We start from the raw sequence: 13,602 nt of genomic DNA on the forward strand, positions 1-13,602 counted from the left end.
CAATACATAAATATATTTAGAAAGAAGTTGAAAACACAAACATTTATTTCAATTAGGAGTTTTATACATCACATGCATCTGGAAAGAAATGGTAACTATCACGCAGGTTTCCTGATAAAGGGGTGCAATCACCTCTTACGCTAGTATTTACAGAGATATAAAAATATACACAACACTTAATTTTACAGAGCAGAGCTGAGTGAACACTGCACACTGCACTCTTAACGAAAAGTCCCAACTGGAAGAGCAACAGTAACACTGCAAGAGATCATTACAAGGGTCTGAAAAAACAGCATCAGATCTCCGATACAGTGTAAAAATATAAGGCAGAAGCCATTTTCTTCTGAAGTCTGGGGAAGAGCAGAACACAGACTATCCATCTTGCTTTTTTAAAGTAGTTCCAGCAGTGAGTTGTACATGCAAAACATAAATTTGCATCAACAGTGCAATAACAAAAAGAATACTGAACAGTAGCTCAACCATACAAACTTAAAAAGTAACGTACTTTTATGCATCTCTTCTCACAAAATATCTAGGATTTGTCAGTGCATTAGTGTTAAAGTGGCATTAAAAAAACTTCTGCTACTGTAACAGATGCAGAATTATCTTGGAAATGCATAGCATCTACATTGTATTGTCTTTGTAATTGTTTAGTTGGCATAGGCACCATTCTACTCACTCCAGCATTAATAATTCTTGGTGGAAACAGCCATTCTTACCAAATCATACACAGCTACTCGACTGCTTGTTTCTGATTTCCTCAAATAAATGCTTTTTAAAATTCAAAAATATACCCTATGAATATTAAAAGAACTATATACAACATACCTAAGACACTGTTAGCTGGCTGCCATACATGTAACACACAGAAGAGAAACATTCAAGTTTGACAGATTTTTGAGATGAAAGGCCTTTGGGTTGGAAGCATATCAAAGACAACAGTGCAGTAGGCTGAGAATTCCTTTAGCTCAGTTCAGAACTAAGGCATTGTATGTTAAAATATATTTGGTGCAATGTTACCATCAATTTTAGAATCTAGATCACATCAAATGCTGTAATTTGTCACTCTAGTAAACATATATATCCATCTTACATCACAAACTCAAGCCTTTGTGGAAAAAATTCAAACACTAAACCTATATTGTTTTTTTTCTAATCTTATTGAGGAAAAAAATCACTAAGCCAACCAAACCACAATCTCCGCTAAACAAAATGATAGGAGCTCAAATTCTCATAGTTTTTACTCACCAAAATTTCATTATATCCTTGGACTTTACTAAAAGGAAATATCAAAATTTTAGACTTCTACCTCAAATTGCCTTTTGCATTTGAAACTTTTCATTTATCTGTTCATCCATTCGTTCTATGCTTGATGTCCCCTCTGATTATCTCCCAGTGTTGCCCTTCTCCTGTCATTCCTGTACGGCCTACCTCTAAAGTTTCGCTGGTACTGGTTGCCTTCATCTCTGCTTCTGCCGGGCGGTCCTTTCCAAGCTTCCTCGTTTCTTGGGAACTGGTATCCTCCCCTAGTAGAATAGCCCCATTCCATTCTCGGCCTTCTGCCTCCTCCGTAAGTCTGGTTATAAAATTGCTTGGATCTACCACTTCTCAGCATATCAGAAACTTCATTCTCATCTTCAGAGCTCTCTTCCCTCATTCTTTGTGCCCTGTTTTCCGTCTGTAGGTTACCAGCACTCCTGCAATCTCTAATTTTATCAGTCTTATCCTTACGACTGTGAACAGTATTTTTCAGTTCATTTTTTGGAGGTTCTGCCAACGGCAGTGTGGTATTGGGCACCACCATCTGCCTCTCAACCCCCTGTACTTGTGTAGAGCGATTTTGCAGCCCAGCTGTTGCCTGCTTAGCAGGAGAGGCTGAAGTAGAAGTTTGCTCCAACTGAGGTGCTCTAGCTGAAGTTTCTTTGGGGGCACTGCATTCACTGCTCACACCAGCCACAGGGAACGGTATGGCGCTGGAGCTACTGCTGCTGTTAGTCTTCTGAGGCTGTTCTACACAGTTTACTGTAGGAACTGGAGTACTGCATTCTTTAGCCACGTACATGCTTGCAGATGTGGTAGTTGTTGCCTCTTTGTCTTCAGGTGCCATGACAACATTAGGTCTTGCTACTGAATTTTCAATGAAGCCCTGAACTGGGTACCCATACCAGAAGTGAGGAAAGAAAGGAGGTGCTATTGGAACAGCTCCTAGAAAGTGACTGTGTCCAAAAGATGGTTGTGGGAACATATTTTTCCCCCTCAGGGGCTCATCATAGTTTGCATGAAGGGCTTGCACTGAATTCTCCGATTCAACGCGGAGCTGTCCTTGACTTTCTGACACCTGAGCTGCAGGTACGATCAGCGGCAGTGATGGCGACCTGCTGTCAACATGTGACATTTGACCATTGGATCTGGTCTCACTCTGAATAGCAAAGTGCCTGCTTGGTTGCGCAGTCTCATTTTCAATCTGCGTCGGTGCAGCCTCCTGGAACCAGGGGTTGTGCGGATACACGGGGAGGGACACGTTTGGGTACATTCGACAAGCAGCTAAATAGGCCTGGTGCAGAGGGTACAGGTAAGAATGAGGTGCCCACATGGGACAGCTGTATGCCTGCAAGATAAGAAGAAACAAGAACTTGGTCTTTTGAATATGTAGACAGATAAGCAGCACACAGGCCATTTATCATTATGAAACACACTTAATTTCTAGTGACTGCTCTTCGTTCTTAAGAATTTCTGGGCTTTCAGCATCGTGTTCTCTTTTTCTTCCAAATACAGTTGAAATGGGGACCAGTTATGATCAGTAAGAGAACTTGGTAACATAGTTGCTGCATGGTTAATTTAAACAAACAAACCCAAGACAAAGTCTGCATTTGTCACCTCTACAGCACGACCATAGATGACAAGCTGGTTAGCTCACTAACACAGACATAGAGTAAGGGAAGGGAGTTGCTACATTATGTGGATGACTTCAGTATTGTTAACATGGCTCATGAGCAACACCACTGGATGTTTTTCTAGGGCAGCGTGTCAACTACACACATTTCAGGTTTTACAGAACACCACACAAAGCTGTTGCTGGCACAAGAAGAAAACACTGAAATAGGTAGGGGGTCTAGCGTGTGCTATACGTAGAAACAGTCCCTGGAGCCAACTATCCTGAAAGCCTACCCAGACCCCTTTTGATGGGAACTAGTCAGATCAATCAGCAGGAGCAGCTGGAAGAGTGTAGGCATCAGTATGACAGCCTCTGGGACCAAAGCACAGAGAACATGGAAGGTGGTTGCCAGGTCTACCACGCTATTTGGTCACCAACGGAGGAGCACAACTATTCATCTCAGTACTTTGACCAGTAGATGGTGCTGAAAGCCCAAAATGGCAGGTTATATCCTAAATACAAAGCACAGTCCCAAATAGACATAGGTTTTGAAAGCAAACTCTGCTTAAACACTTGAAATACATTGCAGTGGCACGTGCTAGCAACTTCGGCATTTTCCAATGAACAAAAAGACTTGCAGTAGGTATCAAATCTATGGCTACCAAATCTAAACTCACTTGGTAACTTGTGCTGAACATCACCCTTAACCTGAGCAGTTGAGATAGACCAGCAGTTACCTAAAAAAGTCTCCACAGGAAAAGATAGGCCAGGTATTTTTACTACAGTGCTTTTGCCAGTACACAGACATTATCAAAGGCAGAGGACTGTTTGTCTTCTACTTACTGCTTCTAGAAGAATGCATATGCAAACACATATTGGTTTGCCTACAAATTTGTAAAGCACAACTTCTGTGGACTGCATATAACCATGTTTGAAGCAGACAGATTTATCATTGTTGAACTGCAGTGTGGACACTGTTAGAATTCCAGTTAATAGAAGGCAAAATACAAAAAGTATTACAAATCTAAAGATACGTTTGAAGTGTATAGCTGCAGCAACCCATCTTCCACACTGTAATTACCACCAAATGTAAGAAAATTTTATGGTATAACATACACAGAAACATTCAAGTTTGAAGAGTTACCTTCACTCCAAGATTGAAGAAGAATCTAAGAATATTCTTATCTAAAAACAGAACAACAACAACAATCAATTAAAACTTCCATCTGATCCAAAAATTGATCCTTAAAGTTACATTTCAGTAGAGAAACACAAATATTAAGTAGTTGCTTGCATGACATGGTTTGATTTATTGTTTTTTTTCTATTGTTTTCTTTTTTTTTTTGAGTTTTTTCATGAGTTTCTTTTGGGCCACAATCAAGTAACCACTACACAACTACAGTTTAAGTTTCAGTTTTAGGAGCTTACGGAATTGAGATTTATTTTTTAGAATCAGTTCAATAAATGCGTGCCACTGTGCAGACACAGTATGATCTTTATGATCACATTCTGTATTTTAAGTATGCTAAAACCTGCCTCCTCTCAGACCAATAGGGAAACGCTGAGCAACTCCCAACACTTCAATTACAGCAGAAAATCTGTTAGATATGCTACCGTAAAGGAAGAAGTTCTCCAAAGAAAATCCTATCAATTCACAAAACCCAAAGCCACAGTGGGTCAAGCTAAGAACCATAAGATGGTAATAGACTTCTAGGTGTAACCACTTAAAATAACTGCAACATTAACATGAACAATATAAATCCAAGACTTATTACTCTAAGCAATATTCCCTCCCACCCTTTCTATTAGATTAGATCTTTGGTCCTATTGTTTGCCTGTATAGAAAGAAGTCTTCTGTTTAATAATAACAATAAAAAAAAACTATTGAGAAAAAAAAGTATCAAATGCAGACCTTCCAGATTCTCACCTTTAGGTAAGTCCTCCCCATTGCTGCACAGGGAGTAAGAGGGTGCAATGGCTCTTTCTCCCTTTTCACTTAAAGGAAATCCAGGATATAGTGGATCCTGATAAGGATTCAGAGTCTGAGGCAAAGGCATTAAGGGCTGATTAACTGCTTGTATCGACACAGGAACTCCAGCAACTGGAGCAGATGTTACCTGAGCCTGTGATACAATAGAGTCAGGTCCCGTTGCTGGGGCTGGCATCAACGAAGAAGCAGGTATTTGGGCTGAAATACCTGGAGGCAAACACACATTTCTATATTTGATTATATATCAACTACATCAGATTACAAAAGAAGGTGATAGTGGAAAATAAAGCTTAAGAGGACAGACAAAGAAAGAAACAGAAAAGGTAATCAAGAAAAGGTAAGTGGAAATGGAGAGTGGGTAAGTTATTAAAAAAAACAAAGATTTGATTAAATGTAGAGAATTGTTCTTTTCATAAAGAAGTGAAACGGTTTTCTAGAAATAGCTCGACCCTTCCTTTATTTATTTAAAAAATATATATATATGAATACCAGGAGGAAAGAGAAGCAGGAAAACAAGGTAGGAACTGAAGCTTCTATGTGAATTTTTGCAATTCTCTTTCAGTCTCATCATTTAACCCATCTAAAAGTTAACCCAGAGAATATGAGTTTAGATAAGCTGGGCTATACAACTCCAAAACGACATGGTCAAGTATAACAGGGTCATCGTGGTAATTATAGCACCATGTGAACATGCTATGATGACTCTAAGGATAGTTCATATACAGGAACAACAGTGGAAAAAATACAGCACTTAACCTAATGAGCAATATTGAATTTTATCTAACCTAACTCCATGTACCAGGAAACACGCACAGCACAAGAAAAGGCATTAACTAGTTCTGCTACAAAGTCAGGTGAGCTTCAAATGCATCTCAATAGCTCCAGACATACCAGACACAGGGCGAGTCTGTAGCAAATCAGAAACTTATTAGGTGAGACACAACACAGAACACACAACAATTTTCCATACGCTGACCCTATTCTACATTAAACAGATCTTTAGAATGAGCCCCCCTCAAAACTCAGAGCTGTCTCATTCAGGGGAAATACAGAGAGCTGAGTACACATTCCTCTTCCACCTTCAGATAAGGAGTCAAGTGATCTATGTACACATATAATCAAAGATCCACTAGAATTCCCACTAGTTTTGAGCAGCAAGCAAAATTGCATTCCCATAGGTGCCTATGGGATGTGAAGCTACAAGACACAAGGACATCCTGAAGGCATTTTCAGTTTAGCAAGACAGGTAAAACTAATTAGTTTCTGATATATGTTAGTATTTCTCCAAACCTGCTGGTCCGTAGGTTGTTGGCTCACTCGGCCAAGCTGGCACAATGGCTGGTACAGAAGGCACTGTCGGAGGCAAATGCACCTCAGAAAAGACTGGTGATGGCGTTGGAGCTACACTTGGTAAGCATTCTGTTAATTTCTATAAAGACAAAAAGATCACATTATTTTTTTTCTAAATCAGCATTGTTGGTGAGACCTATCATGTTTGAATGCTACAAAAAAAAAAAAAGGCTTGATGACTCAAATACTGTCCAGACTGTCACCAGCACAAGTGCACAATATCAATTAGCAACAAATCAAGTTGCATACATAACAGAATTTGAAGTGAAAAGCATGATTAACTTACAAAATAAATATATGAAATAACCTCTTTCTCAGAAGAGGAAGGATGTATTTTTGCTTTTCTATCAAGAGCAGTCCTTTCAACTTCTCCACTTTGGATGTAACAGGTTCCTAACTCTACACGGGCAATTCTAGCATTATCACCACAGAAAGGACTGCACAGTTAAAAGCCATTATTACAACACATACATGCTTGTAACAAAGCTCTCCTTTGCCTGAAGTCTCCTGACTGGAAAACTTTGAAAGCAAACAAACACTCCTTACTTGTTCAGCAAGAGCTGGAGAATCTGTTTTTACTTGTTCCAAAGGAGATGAAGCTTTTGGACAACTCTCATCTTGACTATTCTTCTAAAGCAAAGTTAGAGAGAAACAAACATAGCTAGTCTAATAATAAGATTTGTGTTTCAAAGAAGCATTCAAAAATATTAAAGCAGACTACACATGAAGTGGGCTAAGAATCCAGTCAATGTTACACTAGTGTAATATTTAGCTCACTGGAAGGACAGCAAAGAATAAAAGCCAGCAAGAGGCCACAAATCTTCACTTCAGATATCATAATCTGTTAGCACAGTAGCTATTAGCAAACATCAAATCTTCTACGGTCCCAATGTAATGAAAATACAGACTGCACTAAGCAATTACAAATCTAGATTTGTAAGAGCTTGATGGCCCAGATGTGGAAACTCAGATTGTTAAGAAAGTCTGTAAGCATCTGTGACAGGGGCTGAGGAAAGCTGATGGCAACACACGCCTCAAATCTTGGAAGTATTTCACTAAAAGCTGTAAAGCAGCAGCAGCAATCACAGCTATAAAGGAAGCTATTGATCTGATAATCACATATCAGAGAAGCAATAACATTCAAAGAAAAAAATAATTTGGTCTTGTCTTTGAGATTACCTCAGATGAATTTGGCTCAAGCTTCTGACTTAAGTGGATGTGCCTGGAATTTGACTCTGTAACACCAAGACATAACCTAGTAAATGAACCATGACACCATTTATGGCTATCACAACTTAAGCCAGTTAAATTTCGTCTTTCCCAAGTTAAGCCTTCAAAACAAAACCCACCTCATCACATAATACTTCAGAAATCCATTTTTAATAAATATCAAGTGACCAGTTAGGGCAGTAACAGAACAGCTAGTTTAAACCTGGCTTTTCAGACTTCTACAGGAGTTTTTGTTTGTTTTAAAAATCAGTGCTTGTTAACCATTTTAATGATGCCAGAGGGAAGCAGGAAAGAAAACAGAGCTGTCATCTCAGTTTAAAGTCACCTCATTCATCCTAAATTCCCCCTAATGACTTCAATCAAAGTCCTGAAAATGTCCTGATCTGCATTTCCATATGCAAATATGAAGAGAAGACATGAGTTTAGAAAGTTTCACTCTTTCAAAAGATCCAGAAACTTTTCAGACTGATACAGAACATTTCACTCCTTGAGCACCAGCAAATAATTAGTGCAGGAAGAGGCTGCTGAAGAACACCTTGACATAATCTTCCTATGTATGATCTGTATAGACTTTTTACGTTCTAGCTTTTAGAACAAAAAAAGTTTTTTTTTGTTTGTTTGTTTCAGTCTGTTTCACACTGCTTGTCAACTAAATTAATGCACATGTGTTTAACATTAGCTCCTAAGCAGATGCATTTATTTATTTTTTAAAACCTTGGTGTGTGGTACCATCGTTCTAATACCTAGACAACAGTGTAGATAAAACCAATATTGATTACAATTACTACAGATTTCCCTGTACCAAAAGGAATCTCAAAATACTGAGAAGGAAATAACTGTTTATTCCTGCAGAAGTTTTTTCGTCTAGTTCCATAAGCAATGAATCCAAAACATCAAAAAAAAAAAAAAAAGAGAGAAAAGGTGACATGCCATACATTACAACTAAATCCATCTGGAGCATCTTCTACACGTATGCTCTTTGGCATCACATATGAAACAAGTTGTAAGGGTTTTTTTTAGTAATGAAAAAACAGGTAATATCAGTCCTTGTTAGATCATTTGAGAAGGTATTTGATGTTCTAACAGGAACTGAATGGCACCAGTACCATAAATATACAATGCCTTTTCCCAGAGATAAGGGAACAACAACAAAAAAAAAAGTAAGAAGAGAACTGCTTCTAAGAGAAGACTTTATCTAGTCAGAGAAGAAAAGAGAAAAACAACTCAGAAGAAGCTAAGACCAAATCCCGTGTTCAGGAAAACAGGTTTGGTTTTTCAGTGGTGGGTTTTTTTTGCGTCACCTCTTCTGCAGTCTTTTCTCCCCCTTCCAAACCACTGTGCACCAATACTTGATCATATCACATATATTATTTTTACCCTCTTTTCTCTTAATTTACTCCAGTATAGCACTCCTAGTATTTCTCCCACTAGCACTTTCTGCTATACTCATTAGCATTTCAACAGTATCTAATTTAATTCAATAATCTAGTTTTTCATTTCCCCAATTCATCTTCCCACTTACTACAAAAATGCCATCAAAGAGCCTACTTCTCTCAGCCACATTCACAAACCTTGACCTTAGCTTAGTTGAGAGCTATTACTTGTAATAATTTTCTTCTCATTACTTAAACTGATTGAATCTTGAATAAAGTCTGAAACCGGTAATAAATAAAAGGAAAACAAGACTTGATCTGAAATTTTTTAATTATTATTATTTTTTTACCTTTATCTTTCTGCTCTTCCATTTCTGCTGTCCACTTGCTGTTTCTTTTCTCATTATTTGAGACCTTCTTTGGATTATCCACGGTCTGTGTAGCAGCCTGACAGACTGACTGATTCTAAAGACATTGACAAAAGCAGAAACGCAAATATGTTTTAGAAGCTCGGAGACACTTTGCTGTCATCTGGTACGACACTATTAGGCCTTCGTGACAGGTATACTTATTACAGTAATATGCAGAAGGAGAAAGGAGAAAAGCAGTCTTAATCAGTATCAAATTCATTTACTCTTTTGTTCACTGCTAAATTTTGCTTTAAAAGTGTTCATGTAATTAGTTTACATGACAAACTAGAATTGATTCACTTGAAGAATTTCTGCTTTAAATTGCATCCTTTTCTCTACAGGATCTGTTTATTCCCTGGATGCACAGAGGCTAGTGCACTTTTAATAAATTCTTCTCTTGATGCGGGTTTTTTAATCTAAAGGCTACTATCTTCCCTCAGACAATGACAAATCTACTGAAGCCATCCCGGTTCTACCGCAGAAAAAAGAAGAATTCTAACACAAAAAGCATCTGCATTGCTATCACAGCAGGCAGGTTCTCAGGCTAAGAAGAAAAGTCACCTCCAAAGAAAACATTTTGGTGTGAACTGAATCAGAAAAAGGCACCTAGAAGTCTGTGACATCAACTTAAGCACCACAGTGCCATTTCACTGAGCTTTTTCTCATTATTAAACTGAACTTCAGTTTTGTCCTCGCATAAGATTTGATCCCACTATTAGAAAAAAATGCAACGGGTGATTAACTGTAGGGGAGCATAAAGCACTGCAAACAGCGGAGGAAAAATCAAGACAGAAGCCCATGGCTTCAGAAGCTCATATTTCTACTGTATTTATGCACCTAAAGAACTATCTAATGTGGAATATTAATAATTTACAAAGGAAGCTACTAATCGTAGGCCTCATACTGAACATATACTGTAGATCTACACGTTGCTATGCACAAAGTCAATGTGAAGAAAACACCTCTAATAAAAACACAACAACACTGAATCAACAGGTTACTAATTAACAGTTCATGGACAAGTATGGAGAATGAGTTAATCAGTTACAACAGGAAAAAAAAAAAAAACACATACATTGGAAAGGGCAGGAAAAGCTTGTTCATCCCTCTGCTGGATCTCATAAAGAGAACGGGACTCTTCTATTGCCTGCTTCTCCCTGCGTTCCTCTGGAGATAGGCCGAAGTAGTTACAGTCTCTTCCACCATGGTTAAGATCCTCAGTTCTCTCACGGTCTGTTTTTCTATAAGGGAAAAAAAAAAACACTTCATCGAAGTACCAAACACGATGCAAACTCATGGTTTAGAAAAGCAGAAAGCATGCAATTATACAGAACTGCACATGTGATTCTACATGTACCAAAACCCTTCCCACCTATTGCAGTTACCCATATTCAAAAATTTTAAGGAAATGAAGGTGGGTTTTTTTGTGCCATCTGAGAACTGAGCAGCCCCAAAATAGCTGTGCAAGATCAAAATCAGTCAGTAAAGGACATTCCTGTAAAAATAGAAGAAAATTCATAGTTTTCAACATGTGAAGCATCACTACACAAAACTGACACCACTGCTGGAGCTTCCTGAACTATTTAACTAAACGTTTGGGTTAAAGGAAGAGGTGCTCAAAATGTGGGAGTCTCCAAAGACAACCCAGCCTCACCCATTCCACAAAAAGTTACAAGAGAAGGTACAAAAGAATAACAAAACATACCATAAAGAGTTGAGCTGTATACAAGTCTTAACTAAGATAAAAGGAGAATGGCAACAGTGAAAACAAACTGCTGCTGCTGCAAGACAAACCCAAAATGGCTGCTACTAACAAATGCAGGCAAAAGAGTGTTCTTATTCATACTTCATGTGATCAGTCGTAACACGCAGCAGTCCTCTTTAACAGGGAGAAGCTGAGGGGAGATCTTAGCTATGCCCAAGACCTACATCCAACCAGAAAAAAAGGAAGCTTCCAAGAAGAAACGACAGTTTCAAGCACAGCCCTTCATATTGTCATTCAAGAAAAAAAAATACACAATAATAAAACTAAATTAGAAGCTCATGATAGCAACAATTCTGAAACAGCTTTGGCAATGAAAAAAAATCTTTTCTTGTGCTTATGCATATTTATAAAGACTCAAAATACTTCCTAGGAATTCAACAGCAACGTGTGCCAAGCGTATGACAAAAGCACCTAAACAGGAACTAGCTTTCCAAGAAGCATAGCTGGAGTTCAAGATAAGGAAAATGTTATCTGTAGTTTTACCTTACAGCTTGGGAAGAATTCCTGCCTGGAGCTTTTTGCTCAGTTGAGGTCTGATGAGGTTGAGGCCCAGAACATATGAACTGATGCTGCCTGGTTCCCACAGTATGCTGAAGTCGAGGAGGTAGTGCTGACTGGGGTTTTATTGACTTGCTCTGATTCTTTGGCCCTCTGCAATCTGCATCTGTGATAAAGGAATCAAAACATAACTCTCTTATTATTTTTCATCTCTTGGGAACAAAACATACGACAAAGATTCTGCCACAGAAAGGCCGGCATAGTCCTACCGGGCTGAGCATTCTGCCCCCACGTTGGGAAAAACTTTTTCATCTTCTTCCCTGGCACAGTGTTCCAGCCCTCCATAGGAGAGGCCTGTGGAAGAGGTTTAAGGCTCTTCAGTGACACAGAATGCCTATAAAACCAGGAAAAACAGAGGGAAAAGGAAAATATTTAAGACCAGACTTGGGAATACTATGCGTTTACTAAGAATGGTGGATCTTTCCATTTTTGATAACACTGCATTTAGTGTCCTTACTTCTTTACTATTATACTCAAGCAATATGTAGAACTTCTTCCATTTTTCAAAAATTCCCTTGTAAGGCAATATAAATTTAGCCAGCATTCAACAGCATGCAGATGTCCTACAATTGTTTATTTTCTTTTCCCTGCGGACAGGAAGTACAGCTCGATTCTTGTGAAGTTTTCAGTTTTCTTATAGAAGGAAATTCCATGAGATTAATAGGGATCTTCTTCCTTATTTATCTTGACTGCATTTCCTGTTCCCGAATGACACAGCTACGCATCACACTCACTGATTTAACAATTTTTCCCCAGAAAAATCATAAAAATTACAACAGAGCTCAAGCAGACAGTCAGAAATAAAAAAAAGAAAGGACACTCTGCCCCTATTCCGCTCCCCCTCTCCCCCCTTCCCCCCCAAAAAAAGCCCCACAAATAACCACCATCACCAATTTTAAACAGTTAATTTGCCCTGAGGTACAGTGAAGAGTTTCCACTTACCTAAACAACAATTGCTTTGAAATGAGGTGGAGCTACTCAACCAACAGTGAAAAATTAAGCTAACTAATGGCCTTTTTCATATGAAAAGCTTGCCAAAGAAATCTAGCAACCAATTATCAATCACAACAAGCAACATTTAAATAAGAAAGTGGGAATCTATTTAGAATCAGAGCTCCTACAAGCAACACTATTAAGATATTTTTTTAAAGAAAACAATACATAATGCTAATATGCTCACTGACTTCTTGCACAAGTAATATACAGAATACAATGCGCTAAAGGAAAAAAAGACTGCAGTGACAATTACTGTACAACTCCCCTCCTTATTTTATTTAATGTATCATTTTCATAAAAATGTTTCAGCAGTGCTGCTTCAAGTAAAGAAGGAAGTGCCCTGAATTGTGCTGAAAACAATTCTGAACTAAAGTAATGCTTTGGCACTCTTTCCCAAAAGAAATTAAGCACTTACTTTGCTCCAAGCTCTTCTACAAATACAACAACTGGCCCATTCTCAGAGCAAACCTCTTGAATATGGGCATTATAAAATTTCCCATTATGGTCTAAGCGCACCTATGGAAAAATAAATAGAAAAATAAATAAAAATAAAGAGCCTAAGCTTCAAAGAAGAGAATGAGAGAATACAACTCTTTAAACTGTTAGTAATATTAAAAATAGATGTTGTTCTCTGGACAATAAAAGACTTGAGAAATAAGAACATGTCAACCAGTAAACGCACCAAAAAACAAATCTTCAATCAAAAACCAAATCTCCTATCAACCTAAGTTCTTAAAACACATACACACCACAGAGAGCTTTCCAGGTATCTTTACTTTATGAAATACGGCTTTCAAAACTTCACAAAACAGTTTAGAATTAGCTAGTCCATCAAGAATTTCCAGCATTACTGAAGACACTGTCTCTCAGAATAAATCCCAAAGCTTTTTCTTGTTTAAATCCAGGTAGAGAAAAATCATTCACTGACCTCACTGAAATTTAGTTTCATTAAGAACATAAAGAACACCAATTATTTCAGATGTAACTTTTTTAGAAAGAGTTTTAAAGCAAAAAAGAAAGAATTTGTTCAGACGTGATAAGAGTTTTAACTGTCT

General features: G+C 38.0%; 1 protein-coding gene across 4 annotated transcripts in view; it reads right to left on the reverse strand.

The window, feature by feature from the left end:
• Positions 1–23: 23 nt before the first annotated feature.
• OTUD4 (OTU deubiquitinase 4) overlaps positions 24–13,602 on the reverse strand; it is a 26,089-nt gene continuing 12,510 nt past the window's right edge. For 2 of the 4 annotated variants that reach the window (XM_010709524.2, XM_010709529.3), the window contains exons 11-21: positions 12,963–13,063; positions 11,761–11,885; positions 11,477–11,657; positions 10,304–10,469; positions 9,169–9,283; positions 7,395–7,450; positions 6,762–6,845; positions 6,156–6,294; positions 4,803–5,072; positions 4,020–4,060; positions 24–2,608 (exon numbers count right to left, since the gene is read on the reverse strand). In XM_010709524.2, coding sequence (XP_010707826.1) covers positions 1,364–2,608; positions 4,020–4,060; positions 4,803–5,072; positions 6,156–6,294; positions 6,762–6,845; positions 7,395–7,450; positions 9,169–9,283; positions 10,304–10,469; positions 11,477–11,657; positions 11,761–11,885; positions 12,963–13,063 — 2,523 coding nt within the window. In that variant the 3' untranslated portion in view covers positions 24–1,363. The remainder of the gene's footprint in view (positions 2,609–4,019; positions 4,061–4,802; positions 5,073–6,155; positions 6,295–6,761; positions 6,846–7,394; positions 7,451–9,168; positions 9,284–10,303; positions 10,470–11,476; positions 11,658–11,760; positions 11,886–12,962; positions 13,064–13,602) is intronic. The other 2 variants (XM_010709525.2, XM_010709528.2) reach the window with 2 other exon arrangements.

Source organism: Meleagris gallopavo, chromosome 4, assembly GCF_000146605.3.
Source record: "Meleagris gallopavo isolate NT-WF06-2002-E0010 breed Aviagen turkey brand Nicholas breeding stock chromosome 4, Turkey_5.1, whole genome shotgun sequence".
Classification (NCBI taxonomy): Eukaryota; Metazoa; Chordata; class Aves; order Galliformes; family Phasianidae; genus Meleagris; species Meleagris gallopavo.